Source organism: Neodiprion virginianus, chromosome 1 (genome assembly GCF_021901495.1).
Source record: "Neodiprion virginianus isolate iyNeoVirg1 chromosome 1, iyNeoVirg1.1, whole genome shotgun sequence".
NCBI classification, from domain to species: Eukaryota; Metazoa; Arthropoda; class Insecta; order Hymenoptera; family Diprionidae; genus Neodiprion; species Neodiprion virginianus.
The window spans coordinates 26,039,402-26,055,786 of record NC_060877.1 but is presented as its reverse complement, the minus strand read 5'-3'; the positions used below and the strand labels follow the sequence as shown (position 1 = coordinate 26,055,786).

At 39.0% G+C, this 16,385-nt stretch overlaps 1 protein-coding gene across 2 annotated transcripts in view; it reads left to right on the top strand.

Annotated features, from left to right (window-relative positions):
* Nucleotides 1-12,146: 12,146 nt before the first annotated feature.
* Nucleotides 12,147-16,385, top strand: part of LOC124305241 (probable G-protein coupled receptor CG31760) — a 141,434-nt gene continuing 137,195 nt past the window's right edge. The window contains exons 1-2 of one of the 2 annotated variants that reach the window (XM_046764423.1): nt 12,147-12,256; nt 12,874-15,117. In XM_046764423.1, coding sequence (XP_046620379.1) covers nt 13,641-15,117 — 1,477 coding nt within the window. In that variant the 5' untranslated portion in view covers nt 12,147-12,256; nt 12,874-13,640. The remainder of the gene's footprint in view (nt 12,257-12,873; nt 15,118-16,385) is intronic. The other variant, XM_046764433.1, reaches the window with a different exon arrangement.

Here is a 16,385-nt window from a genome sequence, read left to right as displayed (position 1 = left end):
TGTTGTTTGTCAATTAACGGTACTTATTTCCTTTTCGTATAGATACCATGAAATACGGTAATGGCAAGAATTTTGCAATAGTTTCAAGATGATAGTATACCTAGATTGCTCGGTAATTATTTTCAATGGATTTCATGCGCAGAGATACAAAAAAATCTTAACACTGGATACGTCGTTGTCGCAGTTTTAATTTAATTTAAAGATTCGTATCGTGCAGTCCCTATAAAATTCAAGCCCCGGTAAGTACCGTGAACGACATGTCATGCAATAAACCGGTGGCAGAGTTAGTATTGCATGATGGGAGTAATCATTTATCACATTATTTGCTGTATTCTAACGAATGTTGTTTAGTTCAAACGAGCGTCGTACCAAGGCAAAAGTGAAAATATGAGTAGCGAAATGATAGCCCAACATCGAGGATGCTACGGTCAGTTTTGAATCTAACGGCGAAACCCGTAATTTACGGCGTATGTATTTCATTATATTGTGTGTACCGGCGGCCATCTTACTGCCGATAGTCAGATGTTCGCCGAACTTCGACTAGTTTGGACGGATTCGTTGCGCGGCTCGGTTGTCTGATTACGCAGTGTGTGCGATTACAGTTTACTTGGTACATAAATTGTGGTGATATTTGCGAATAGTAAGTTGCATCGTGTTGTATCAATTCTTTTTTAATCGTGCTAATCGTTGACAAAAGTTACTGCGTCTCAATCGCTGCTGGACGTTTTTTTTTTACAAGGGTGAAGTTAACCACCGATTCGCCGAAGTTTTTGACACGCCGTGTCTTTCATGCTAGAACTATTTGATTTTAGCGGATAAGTATCAGATATGCTAGAATGTTATTGATTTTGATGGTTTTTCGATGAACATCACTTGGTGTAAAAAGTATTTGTGAATCGGTGGTTGACTATCGGCGGCTAGCTTCAGCATCGTGTTTCTTTTGTTTCTTTTTTCGATCTCGCATGCTTGATACGATCGTACTAATTTATTTTGTTCGTGGCTTTGAGATTATTGCAACGGGTGCAAAATACGCAGTGCATAAGGTGAAATAGTGAAACTGAACCGTGCGTAGAGGTGAAAAACGTTGGCGAACTGAAGCCTTGCAGGAGACAACACGAAGCGGAAAGTACATTGCAGTGAAATGTTCAACGTGCAGTCGCCGAGTTGTCGGTAAGTATTCCAATTTATTTAACGAAATTGAATAGCGGATGCAGAGCAGCTGTTCTACTTGTCTCTGAACTTTGTTTCTTGACGTAGCAGCGTCAAAACAATAATATTATGCCTTTGACTCTGGTATGTAGTTCTTGTGTGATTACATGTGCTGTAAGCATATCAGACTAGATCAGGTAATTAATCGCATTTTAATCTATCTTAAAAATAACATTTTGCGCTTCAGAATGTATCTGACCAATTACGGAAGTCGCAAAGCGTCAGGGATCTTTATCATTTGTGCTATAAAAATTGTCGCAGCTATTAATTTTTGCAAAACTAACTACCAATAAATAAAAAAAGCCAAGCTTTTTCATTCATCCAGTCTTTGTCTTCGATAAAATTCACTTTTTGCATGTAGCTGTATACATTGAGCGTGGACTTGATACTGCACGATTCTCCGTTCGAGTTGAACAATTTCTTTTTGGTTTAAGAACAATCCGTGAGATCACGCTACGAATTGGTCCAGAACGTCGTCAACACATTGTCGGCTCGGCATCGACGGTCGCGAATTATTTTACCGACCAGCGGCGCTATCGGTTTCTCAGTTTTCGATGTAATTTTTACAAGGACTGTTTTTGATTTTTGAAAGTCTTTGCAAAAATTATTGTCCAAGATTTTTGTAAAATTTTAGTCATATCTTTTGAACGATTCTAAAAAACTGTTGCGAGATATTTTCTGAAATATTTTTTTTGCACCTATTACATTTCTGAAACACGTATTTTAGAATAACTGCGAATCGATTCATGTTGCTGTATGCAATGTTTCTGAAAATATTTTTTAAATATTTCTTGAAATGTTACATGCTGCGTAGTAACTTTCCTAGGTTCCCACTCAAACCACAAACGTGATGAACAATTTTCTTCGTAAATAGGTCTTTCAATCATATACTTACGGTTTCATCTTAACTTGAAAAGGTTTTCCATGAAGGCGGCAATAGTCGACAGAATTAAACAAAGAAAGCCTAATCCCGTACTATTCTATTTACTAGTTCTCAACAGTTCTGAAAATCGTCCAAATGTTACGTAACATTATTTATTTTTTGTATCTGGAGGGGGGGGGGGGGGGGCAAAAAGGGACCGAAATTTGGGTGTACTTCCGTTTAGAACATACCTCCGATCGATCTGAAATTTGGTATACTTATGTATTTTGATGCGCTGATCAAGAATATCATACTCAAAACACCCGCAAATTCGATTTTCAAGGTCAAATCGATAAAAAATCGATTTTTTAAATGTTTTTCACATTTATTGCAACAAATATAAGGAAAAACCCAAACCCAAATCTAAACAAACCCACACATACATACACACACACACACACACACACATACAAAAAAAAAAAAAAAAATTGATTTGACCTTGAAAATCGAATTTGCGGGTATTTTGAGTTTGATATTCTTGATCAGCGCATCAAAATACATAAGTATACCAAACACACACACACACACACACACACACATACACACACACAAAACAAAAAAAAAATTGATTTGACCTTGAAAATCGAATTTGCGGGTATTTTGAGTATGATATTCTTGATCAGCGCATCAAAATACATAAGTATACCAAATACACACACACACACACACACATACAAAAAAAATAAAAAATTGATTTGACCTTGAAAATCGAATTTGCGGGTGTTTTGAGTATGATATTCTTGATCAGCGCATCAAAATACATAAGTATACCAAATTTCAGATCGATCGGAGGTATGTTCTAAACGGAAGTTTATCCCGAAATTTTTTTTACGTAATATTTAAATGCTCTGTTACCTGAAATGTGGAATTTGTATGTTGTCATTGAGCTGCAAATGTAAACCACTTGTCTTAAAATAATCATAGACATCCCGAGGTATTTATTAATGACACCTGAGACAAGCGAGGCGCGCCAACGCTCATATCGTCCAGGTATAAAAAAGTGTCAAGAGAATGTTGAATAAAGAATTTCATTATTCCGTCTCAGTTATCTTACCTGTGACTTTTCTTTCGCGGGACTTTTGCTTGAGGCGAGAATTTAAAAATGGAATTAATCTAATTCACGTTAAGTATTAAATGCTCGACGCGACACCCTCGATTATTTCCAAGATTCTGCCAAGATATTCTGTCTAAGAGTTACTGGTTGTCTCCGTAGACTTTTTATCTTATATATTTAGCATTCCAAAATCAAATAAAACTGATTAGTAGGTATACTTGGAATTGAAACTGACCAGGTGACTAACTACAGGCTACGACTGAGACGGTGATGTTGTTTAAAATTGTAACTAGAGTTACACCGAAATGCGTGAGAAATTTAATCTATTACACAAAGACAACTCGGCAGAGGGGAGACAAATCCTTAATAGGGTAAAAATATCGGAACAGCCTTGATGATTGAAAAATTGGATTTTCAAAGCATTGAGTATCAAGACTTTTGTGTAATATTACGTGCAGGGTATATTATCACAATTGATTCAACAATTTATGCCTGAACTCCCACACGTGATCAAAAAATAAAATAAAAAATTAAACTAATGCTATAAAATAATTTTTTGCACGTGATTTAATTATCAGTATAAAAAATAAATTATCTGGACGGACTTAAAGTGCAAAAATAAATAAACAAATAAATAAATAAATATACAAACCGTTTGCGAAACGTTGCCTCGACTTTACTTTCGTTCTTTAAGTTACTTCTTTTAATTTGTACCGTTTCTACGTCGCGGATATCTTTGCGATTGCATATTTAGATCTATTCTCTCTCATTTTATTTTTTATTTTTTTATTTTTTTTCTTCGAATTCTTCTACCTCCGGAGGAGAGGGAGAATCGCATGAAGAAAGGAAAGGGAATGATCCGTGAGGCTTTTTCCAATGCTAACAGAATTCAGACCCGTCTTTCCGAAGGGCAGCATAACTTTGGTATTGAGCAAAAGACGGTGGTAGACGAGTCGCGTCCTTGCACTACTTACCTACACCTCTTTGCAATCCAATTGGTCGCTGGAGTGGTTCAAAAGGGGTCAGCAGGGTCGTACATTTACAATGGAGGGGTATAGGTCAATTTTCTCGAGGATAGGTATAAAAACTGGATAAGGAAAAGAAAAATACCAAACAACGAACGAAATGGAAAAAGGGCGGAAAGGGTGAAGAAAATAAGGAAAAAAATTGCGTCACACTTATATGCAATATTTCATTTAAATCGAAGTATTACATATGTAACATACGAATTTAACTTTCATCCTGAAGCTAAATTCTACAAATTGAAAACAAGCTAGCGACTAATCAAAAGTTGTAGTAAATTTCATTGCTACAAATAAACAAGTTGAACGTACACATCGAAGGTAACAGTTCAAATGCTGTTGGCTAACCGCAGCTGTTAGGAGTATTTACCGTGGTCACAAAGCGTCCTGTCGCATATTCCCTGAGAGCTTCCAAGCTAACGATAAGTGTACAACTATGGCAGTCTGGTTTACGGTGCATAAGAGTACCTCCATCTCATTCTTGCTTGTCAAAAAACGAAGGCTCGAGCATTCCTTCGATTTATTGAATCCAATCTATTTAATCAAATTAAGCAGCGTGAAGAATCCAAAGAAATGTCGTTCGGACGTCCCGTGATTGTTTTTTTGGCATGGATCTTGTATAATATTATCCACTCGTATGAGGTTATAGATTCTTGGTTGGATTATACAAAGAATATCGAAATTTTTGTTGGTTTAACGAGATCTGATGCACCGCTGCAGAGATACAACATTTCAATGTACCAAATTTGCAGATTACACATACAAGTTCCGTGTTATCGTAAAATCGTTCACGATAACGATGCAGCTGATGGTGCTGTGCTAGACCACTTCCAAGTTAGTAATTAATACTATACAGATCGATTCGTCCGATTCATTTTCTCTACATTCGCGCGTGGGTTTCTTTATCCAAGTTAAGTTGGTCAAACTGTTCGTGACACAATTCCATTACGGTTTATTTGTACACAGATTGTACTTTTTTGGTTTTTCGCTTGTTCCAAGTTTTTATCACGCTTCACCGCGTCGAACGATTTTCCCAAGCCACACACTTATCGATTGTTTCACCTTTTTTGAGGACCCGTGTATTTTACCACAGAGAAATATCATCGTCGTTGAGAGATAATGACACAGGAATAATAACAACACTCATTTCGCGTCACGAGTTTGCCACATTTAACGATGTATGAACTACTGTTTGTCGTTAAAATAAAAGTTACAGTTTCCCCCCTTCGTTCAACTCACTTTTATTTGGTCAGTACTTATTACAAGTTGCCCACTGTAGAACCAAGCGGACTTGATTAAAATTGTCAAAAATTTCATGACATCGAGGGCTTAAAGGATAAGGAAGAAAAAAAAAAAATTTCATAACGAATGAAACGTGATTCTTTACCCCGGTCCGCGCCCCGCGTCCAAGTCAACAGCCTACCTCTTTCAGCTTTGTACCCATGCATATTGCATACACGTGTATTGTATACTGCGTCTACATCCATGCCGACGACCGAGCATTTGTTTCTACAGTATTAATTATTAATTGAACTCAGGAATAATTAATAATGCTGCAGAGTCCCCGGTCCGTTGGGGAATCCAGACGCTTTTCGTAACAGTTTCTCTGGGTCCACATAAATAAGTGGAGGGAGATACTGTTGCTATATTACGATAGAGTCTTGATTATTGCGCCTTGCCGCGTGCCGGTGCGATTATAATCTCTGTGAGGTTGAGGGAATAATTTAGCAACGTGGAAAATTTTAGCCTACTGTATACCTGCAGCGCAGGCTGCCAGAGATTAACCTTTATATGTAATACCTATATACCTATACTACTGTATATTATGTACTGCGGTGGCATCTGCATAACATTTTTGTACATGACGTTCTGAAAATACAAGTGGTGATATAACGGGTGTACAACACCTGAGAAAACTTGGAACATGTACACTAGGGTGGTTCACTTAAAAAAAAATTTTTTTAAGTTGCCGCTCGACAAATTTGATACAAATATTGCAAACCAATTGTCGTAAAACGTGAAGGAAGTAGGAAAATATTTAGAGGTCGCTACCACTTATTGTAATATTTTTTATTTAGTTTTATATGTTCACCTTATGGACTTATATGTATATATGTATATTAGTTTAGTCTTTTGGTAGCGTGGTCCAATTTATAATTGTTCATAAGAATCAGTACTGAAAACGAAATAATGACATTAAGGTGATGTGGTAACAAGAACTGTTATCCAAATTTCTTCCAGGCGATTAATCTTTCGGATAAAAGACGAGAACAGCCAACTGCGGGATTGTTAGGCGCAGTTTGCTGTTGATTGGCGAACGATTGATTGGACCAGATGCGAAAAAAATCAAATAATAAGTAAGGTGTACACATAAAAGTAACTAAAATATATTACAATAATTCGTAGCGACTTCTAAATATTTTCTTACCTCATCCTCGTCTTACGATAACTTTTTTTTCAGTATTTATCATAAATTTTTTGAGTGGCATCTTAGAAAAAAAAAGGTCAAAGATTAACCAACCTAACGTACACATGTGGACATTAATTCTGCAGTGATTACGTTTGTACGGGATGATAATCGACTCGGCCGAATAACTAACCGTCTCTGGATTAATGTCCACATGTGTACGTCTAAGCCAATCGACAGCACAACGTCGAGTGTCGAGAATTTGTTATTTTCACTCATACCTTCATTCACCGTGATATTTTTATCAGGTTATGCGCTTGGAGTGCTTCGGGCACTGCATGAATTATTGCATTTCTGTGTGTTTCTCAAATTCCTACTATCGAACTCAGGCATCCTAATTGCAACGTCTCTGATGGATCCTCGCCCCAAGCTGTTTCCGCCAAAGTGAATTGAGCCCTGAATAATTCCTGGGCAATCTGCAACAGGGGAATTCATGGTTACAACGCCGAATTTGTACCGCACACCCATGTGCAGAAGCGGTGTGGTTTTCGTAACAAGCTTACAGTTAACGCTTCGATATTATCGAGGGAATTCTCAAATTTTTCGCAATGTCAATATATTGAAAATACTTCTTCCACTCATTAATTCTCCTCGAAATTGAACGATTTTCAAAAACATAAAACATTTTTCGATTCCTCCTGTTACGATAGAGTTTTTAATTCATACGTAGTAGGATGCAGGCCATCGAGAGTATTCGCGAATCATGCCGTGATGGATGATGGTCGGGCTAGCATTGGAGGGTCGACAAGAGCACGCTTCGAATTGTGGTCTCACAGCTGAGTTGGAACTGAGCCACAGCCTGCACAGCTCGCCGACTACCTTGCGTCAGACATCAACGATCACCTGTAACTGAACTTTGACGGTAAAATGAAGTGAATCTTGTGCTGTACGAATGTCTGATATGTTGCATTACATTTTCAAGACCTATTGCTATGCGGTAATTCTGATTTTAATATCGCCACCTTGGTTCTTTTTTATCTATCCTGATGTCGATAACGTAATACTTATAACTGATGTTCGGGCTTGTCTCCCTCAAATTCTTCAGCATAACAGCGAAATAGGCGAGCCAAGTTTCAAGCCCTTTTAAACGGGTCAAAAATTTTTCATTGTTAACCTCCAGGATAACTCGAGTATTATTTTTTTCTACCGTTAACAATGCCGCATAAGCATACGACCACATTTACCGTGCAACCAAAAAATACCCCGATGGGAAAATATTTATAATACACAAACCGGCGAGGGTAAGTGGTCGGCGTTTTGATGGTGGTCGTCTGTAACGATCACCGGCGGAGAAGCTATGTATACTTGAAGAACCCTGGTCGCAAGAGCTATGAGGCATTCCGTGCCAAATCGTCATGCCGTTTAAGCTCGCGTTTATTTATTTTTTTTTTTTTTTTTTTACAATCAAATGCAGACGCGGTAAAACTGCTGATAGAGGGAACATTTTTATTTTTTTACACGCGTTTGATCGTTGGTTTAAAAGTTACGTGGTTATTCCAGAATGAATTATGATTTCGTTGCAGATCGTCCAAATCGCAAAGTTTCTCAGCACTGTGAAGTTACAGTGAAAAACGTTTTCAGTGAAGAATCGGCAAATAAAACGAGTTAATTCAGTAATGATTTTTCTCATCACTTCGTGACGAAAGAAATGGAAGAAGTGTGAAAAAATGTTGGTGCAATTTTCGCTAACATTTAACAGAATCCTGATTGTTAAAAAAAACGTCGTCAGTGCAAGAAGACTTGGGCACAATGGAATTCCCCATACGTATAGGTATAAACCTGCGCTTCCAGATCGTCAGCTGGAGGACACGAGAACACGAAGTGGGTCTGGATGAGTAATTTTTTTCCATCCCTTGTGCAAGACTACACAGCTACTACGTCAGTCTCTGAGGGTTGCTCTTATCTCGCAGTCATGACGTCGAGGCTGGCCGTTTTCCATGGGCGAAAAGGGATCGGGGCCTGATGGCAAAAATGGACATTTACTTTGGTTCGAGGATGGTAGATATTGATGATCTCATGTCAGGATTCAAGATAATCCAAAGTTATGACATGAAAAAAAACGTGGTTTACTTTCATTTGCGTATGTCAACACTTGCGTACTAATTTCACATGTACACGAATCTCCGAATCATTCCTTAATTATAAGCAATCTTCGAACCCAAGTGAATTTTTTTGTGTTTCTTTTTTTTTTATACTGTCGTCATCGTGTTCCTGACCCCGTTTCACTCTCGGAATATGGCAGCTCCAATGTCATTGCGCAGTATGATGTTCAGGCTAAGCTTGATCGTTGCTTTTCATCCTCAGATTGCTCTTGAGTTTATCGATTGAGAAATCATAATATTGACATGGTACGGGGAGTTGTTATCTTCTCATTCGGCAATATGCCTGATTTTCTACGTCGATGAGTTTCTCTTTTTGTTTTTCACATCAGCAGCCAATTTCACTAATTGTTTAATAAACTCGGGTTTTAGCTACATGCAAACGCTTTCGGAAATTCAACGGCAATAAAAGAGACTGAAACCTTTTCCTAGAACTGTTAAAGTTGGAACGGAACCTGCAGCAAGTCTAGCGCTTCTGCGAAATTCACTCTCGGGATTTGTTGTTCACCCCTTTAGGATGCGCATCGATATACCGTTGGAAGCTTTCGAATCCACGAATTTCACGTTTCCCGACAAAATTCATCGTGCGAAAAAACGGGATCGCTGGTTCAGCTGAAAAATAATAACGTTCAAATATGGAAAAGGACAAATTTGTGCTGCATTTGCGAAAATTTTGCCAGCTTATCGGTCATGTACCTTGAACGAAAAACTCTTTGCCAAGTCAGCTAAAAACGTGTCTGACGAATTCTCGGTTCACATCGCCGTCCGGCACGTGAATCATGCCATCTTCTTTACAACGTGCAAAAACAAACCTTAAGGGTTGTATATTGGGTGGACAATCTAAACATAAAACGGCTCTTTCGACACAAAAGGAATGATAAAACAAAGGTCCGTACAAAGGGAAATTGTGAGACTGAAGATAACCGACTTGAACTTAATTGAAACGGAATCTCTTTGATGAAGTTGAAAAAAAAAGTTTAGAGGAATTATAATGTTTTTGTGACTTTTTTTTTTTTTTTTTTTATCAATGCCAAAAATGTTTCGATGACCCGACTGTTTTATTCGTACTCAGGTTACAAAAGAATTTTTTCACATCGTGAGATCACGAAATCGCAGTAGATTAGAGCTGATTATTAAACTTATGGCTTGTTGAAACGTACATCAAAGTTACCGAAGATTAACTTCCGGCTATCTACACTTATAATTCATTTACAAACGGAATGATCGGTGACTCATCAATTTTTGACGATGCATCGAATTTTTGCACTGAAAAAATGGATGAACAATGCCATACTTCGGAAATTATCAAGAACTGAATTTTCCCTCCTTATACAAATGATTGGTTTTTGATTCTTTTTTTTTCCCAACCAAATAGTATTGTTCGAATAAAATTGATCTCAATTCACTTCAGTTCGACTTTTTGAATCCGGATACTCTCAGTCTGGTGTGTTATTTAGTAACTTTCGCAAAACTCTAAGAAATCCTCGAATCCAGACCGAGCTGATTAACTTTGCCATTTTGCATGCGACTGTGCAATTTTGTGTGTTGCAATTCATATAGGGGGTGATGTGAACTCCGGAATTTAGGTCGAATCAAGCTTGATGAGGAAAGGTAAAAAACGAAACTTTCAATTATATTGAAGAATAAAAGAAAGAGTTACAGTTAGGATCTCCAATTAACTCGTATATCCATAAGCCGCTCGTTTGGAAATACGCTTGCAACCGACTTTTTCCTACTCGTAAAACTTACCATTCAAACCGTTCGTAAGTTTTCCATTTCTTTACTCGAATAGAACTGTATTAAAAGTGTTTGCACAGCGAGTAATTGCCTCGTCAAATCTTATAAAAAAGGTTTGATCAATTGGTCCTGATTTTATAAGTTACTGCGCAATATTATACAAGTGTTGACTCTCGATTGACTCATCTTATGAACTCTGTAATTTTCTCGCCAATATTCGTTGTCCTGAGAGAAAAAAGAAAGAAATAAAGAAATTGCACAGGCTATTTTAATGGGGGATGGGTTTACTCCGCTGCACTGTAAAGTTCACCTCACACCGTGAGCCCAAACTTTGATTGCTCAGCTTTAAGAACTTGACGATATAAATCTTGATTAGCAATTGCAGGGGACATCTATTTGGTCACGAATCTTTTTTTTCAGTTTTCACGCAGTAATTTGAAACTGTTATTTGCGACTCGTGAGCCCAAATTAACGGTCACGTGATAACGAAGCGTTAATCGATGTTTTCTATTTACCAGAGAATTACAAGGCGAAGCCTTTTATTCGTTAACTTTCGATCAGTGCGCATTCTCCGCAGCCATTTTTAACTTGAAGCTCAAAGTGCACGTTGCAATCATTTCAATTGAATTTATTATTCAGGTATTACATATTATAATATAGATCGAAAAACAGACGGCGAAATGGGAAAATGGTCTTTTATTGATGTATAGAGCTAGTAGATTTTCCTACGACAATGATAATGCGCAAGTTCAACGTAGGGCCGTGGAAAAGATAAAGTCTACAGTGAATTGAGAGGAGCTGGGTTGGAGTTCCGAATTTTAAAAGGTCCGAAAGCGCTAATACCGAATTATTTTGTGGCGAAGCTTGAAGTAAAGAAATCAAACTTTGACGAAACAACAAAGCTTCGAATGGTTGAAAATCCGACGGCTCAAAGTTTCGAAAAGCAAGAATCCGAAAATTCAAGTTGCGAAAAGTAAAGTTTCGACAGAGCAAAATTCTAAAAAATAAAGTTTCGATAGAGTAAAATTCCGAAAGTTAAAATACAATCACACAGCGTAGATTACTCACAAGAGAGTGTAAAAAATTATAATGAACAGGATTCCGAACGTAAAAATATCGAAAATCCAAAACAAAGGATTATCAACGTGGTGAAATGTATCACGCCAAAAATTTACAGGACTGAAAATCTCTGATCATTCGGAATTTCGATGTTTCAGAGTTTTAAATTTTCTCATTTTCATACTTTCGGTACTTTGACTTCTCGAAGTTATACCCTTTCGGAACTTTGAGCGTTGGGTTGCGTCGAAGTTAGACTACTTTTCTCAAGTTTTACCACAAAAATATTCGGAATTTGGCACTTTCAGGGTTTTTTAAATTCGAAATTTCGACCTCGCCCCAATTGAAATCCGATTAAACGAACGAACTCGCTGCAACTTGGAGGATGCAATACCTGTAAAGAAATTGTACCTTACGCTTCCTGTGATTATAGTAAATAAGTGCAGATAGGTGGAGGGACGCGAGTTTCTAATGAATGTATATTACCTGTGTTAAGGAGCGCAGGCATCCCGGGACATGCGCTTTGGGTTTCCAAGGATCCGGAGGGACGCGAGTCGCGTTTCAACCCTCAGTCAGGCACCGCGTGCACCCGCGATCCCATCTCGAAGCACTACGACATTTTTCTATACGTAATATAATTTGACGATAATTTCACGTCCTGTTTACTCTTCGCACGACTCGCCGCTTCAAGTTTGTTCCTCCGTTTTATTCTGGACACTATTGTTGATTTTATATACCATGCATACATATTTATATATATATATATACACACACACGCACCGAATTTGTTGCCGATGATTTGAAAAAGATGCTTGTCGGTACAGCGAGACGACGATTCGACATTTTGATAAATCGCTTACAGGAAAACATTCAAACCCAATCTAGGTTGCGGATAAGTTGTTAATTTTTTTATTTTTTTATTTTTTTTTTTTAATCATAGTCTTACCTTCTTGCACGCGTAAAACATTTTTGACAAAATCGGAGTGAAGTAAATGTTGATGGTCGTTAAAGTTTCTCAAGTAAGCATCGCGTGATGAAATATCGTTTAGAACAATGATAATCGTACCGTGAACAATGTTATATCACACTTTTTGATGCTGCTTATCAATATGTATCGCGGAACATTCACCATCAGTAAATTGTGAAGATGAAGTTTTTTGAAGTGATAAATGTTTGTCAGATACTCAACGTTGTGGGATATTGAAAAGTACTACAAGAACAATTGTATTTGTATAGTTTTTGTTTTCAATTTTGATTTGTAAAATTCCTGTTCTTCCTAATCGTAATTTTCTTGTTCTAACCAACAGTCACACTCTAACAATAAGGGAGGAACTGACGTTGGTATCAACAGTATGACAATACGTAAACGTACAAGTATAGACGTCGCGTAATCACGTGATAAAAATGTCGCTTGTGAATCTCGCGTAATAAACAAACAACCTTTGGTAATAATGTAATGCGTAGGTGGATAATGTGACGTGATAAAGGTAACGATACGATTTGAAACCACCCCCCTCAGCAAAATTCTGTGATAATACCGTTAGTTATTATCAGACTACAATTTAACTATCCAGTATAACCTCCAGTGATTATAGATTTACATTGTTGTACGCAAGGCTTTTATCAGCCGGGTTTAATTAACTGTGAATGAAAATTTATGCACCGTTCATTCCGGCCTGTAATTATTGCTATAAACTGGTGCACGGATACCGATTCTCTAATGTAGACTCTGACTATTGTGCGGATCGTTGTAGAAGTTTATATTAACAGTGCCGTGATACCGTAGCAACAGTTTTCTTTAATATGGGCGTGTGTCAAACGGTCTGATAAATGGAAGGTACCAGGGCGCGGAAGAAAATACTTTTTGAACGCGAGGTTTGAGGTGGTGAATCAAAAATAATTGAAGAAACAAATAGGTATACAATCCGAACGGAAAAAAAAAAGAAAAATGAAATCAAAAAATGTCCAGCATGGGGTGACGGTTTGATCGACAAAGCTCTGGATATAATTAACAACCATTTAGTTGATGCAGAATGGCGGATTGATTCGGGTGTCGTTCTGAGCCCTCCGTAAAATGAATCTCAACGGTTATTGGACGGTGATTATTTTATTTTCACTGATTTGTGAGATTTTACCGAGATCAGCTTGCGGAATTGAGGTACAGATTGAAAGGCCGAAAGAATTGGTGCGCCATCAACAAAAGCACAGGCCGCCTTTCATCGAGAGAAAACTCGTGCAGGATACGCGATTCGAAAAGCTTCCATTGACCAATACGGGACAGATTACGCTGGGTGAATTTGAAAAACAGATAAGCGGGGATTTCGTCGAGGATTACGAAGAGGCCGTTGATACTACGAGTTTGGAAAGATCGCCGGCCGCTGCGCAAATAAGACACGGAAGGTCGCGCGGTCATTTCGTCAGACAGATAATAATCGACGATCTCGACGACGGTTTCGTTCCTGCGAAAGGTAAACGGAAAAGCGGCTCGACGACGACGATCAGAAACGCGACTTTTCTAGGCGAGGAGGCCTCCCTACCTTTCCTCGAGACGAACGACACCGAGGGGACGAATATCACCAACGAATTCCCGGACGACAGGATAAACTTGACCAGGAACATCCTTCAGGAAGAGGCCGTTCAAAAGCTCGGAAAAATTCTCAACGAAATTCACCCGCGAATGCAGGACGTTCCGTCGACCCGGGAAAAGGAACAATTACGCAGGAATCAAAGGATTCAGACGAAGCTCGGTCCTGCGGGTGAACTCACCGTCGGTCCCGGTTCCCCGGGAACCGTTGGCTCGCTGGAAAAGCTGCGGAAAGCTTTTCCGCAGGAAAAGAAGCAGGCCCGTATGGACGGGGAGAGGGAGAACGCTACCGAGGAATTTGGCACCATGGTGCACACGTCGTCGAAGGAGGACAAACGGGTGAACGAAAATTACGTGAGGTTGAAACTGGAGGATTACGAGGCCTACGACGAGGTGCAGCAGAACGAGTCCCGGAACTCGTCCAAGTGGTCGGAAAAGAGCATGGCCGAGTACGAAGAGGTGGTAACGAGACGCACCGAGAAGCAGAGCGTCCAGGTCGACATCGTCACGCGTTTCTTGAGGATCATCGAGAACCAGCATCTGCTGGGTGAGAATTGCACCGCCGGTACCGACCTGAACCTCGGCGAAGGTGTCGTGGATCGTTACGCTCAGGAGAGGTTTCGCCTCGAGGCCAATCTCGCCGTTAACAGGGCCAATATGCTCACGAGACTGTGGAAGTACGCCCCGGAAGTTATGCTGTCGTCGGAGTACCTCCTTCACGCTAGTATATTATCGATGGTTGAATTCGACGAGGATATTTTCGCCGCTGGAAACTGTTACGACAAACTTCAATACCGCGATCACTGGCTCTACTGTCCGTTTGCTCATCGTCTCGAGGACGAGGACGCTGTGTTGGTCAAGGATCTCGCCGTTGAGTACAAGTATCTGAGCAACAGCAGCGAGTGGTTTTGGATCGCTAGGAAAAATGCCGAGAGAGTGATCGCCAGTAATAATCAATTCAGCCACGGTGAGTCGCATCGTTTTTTCTTCATTTTTACATTTTTCAGTTTTCTACTTTATACCTAACTAATTTTTGTCAATTATTTTACTTCGACGGACGAACGTGATGCGCGCGTTGCGCTCTCTGTACTGCTGTTAGAAATTCAATTAAATATTGGCCGGTTGTCTCTGTTCGTTTCTTTTTTCGCCTTCCAATTTTATTTTTCTCTCTGGTTTTTTGTTTCACTTTTCCAATGCGTGATCGAATTTTCAACGATCCGGACACACGACGTACGGCTGAAAACCATTTTAATGGTCCAATTGAAAAGTATCGACGTAGCTGAACCGGAGAGCCGTTTGAAAAAGTGCACGTTACGGTTGACCGAGTGAAAAACTTGATTACCATGTACGAGCTTTTTTCCTTATACCCTGACTCTCTGCGTCATTTGATAATTTTTTTCGCTCCTTCCTCGGTACGTACCTGATGCGTATTCGTCGCTAATGATATTAAGAGCGTAGCATTAATAATTGGTGGAACAATCGGCCCAATTCACAGAGTATTGTTTGCAGTAAAAAAAAAAGAAAAGAAAATATTCTCCAAGGGTATCCAGTTGTACGTTTGAATTTCACTTATGTTCGAGAGATTGGTTTTGCTTAGACTACTCGACGATTTACCCTCTTAAAGCCTAATCGTGTCTTTCTGATACGTGTTCCCGGCACGTAAAAGGATCATCGAAATATCGGTGAACTGTTAGAAGTAATAAGACTCTCTCGAAACCTAATCGTGTGGTGGACTTTGGGTCGCATATAGAAGTAGATTAGGTTCTCTTCGAAGTATAATTGATGGAGGAAGTAAAGAAGGACTTCTCATCAGAATTTCAGGGTGGAAAGAAGGCCGAAAGCAATTTCGGCTGAGCGTCTGTTTCTCATTTTCTCATCTCTCTGTTTTTCTACCTCTCAGCTCGTCATTTGTATCTTCCATTCTTCCAATTATTTCCTCGGTATTCTACTGATCCTTCGTAAAAATTTATCCACATTTTTTTTTTTCCACTTCTCTCTCGACGCAGATATCTGTGCGAGGCGTACAATAATTGTATTCCAAGCCACAAATCCTATGCGAAATATACTTTTGACAAATTTCTGACAGGCTCGGAATTTCCATCGGTACAATTTATGTTTTTGCCCATGATTATACGATATCTAGATACACTGTGTTTATTTATGTGTAAAATTTTATACCGAATTTTGTTTCATTGTTAGTTGTGTACGTTCACCGTGCGAACCAGTTTCCCGAAC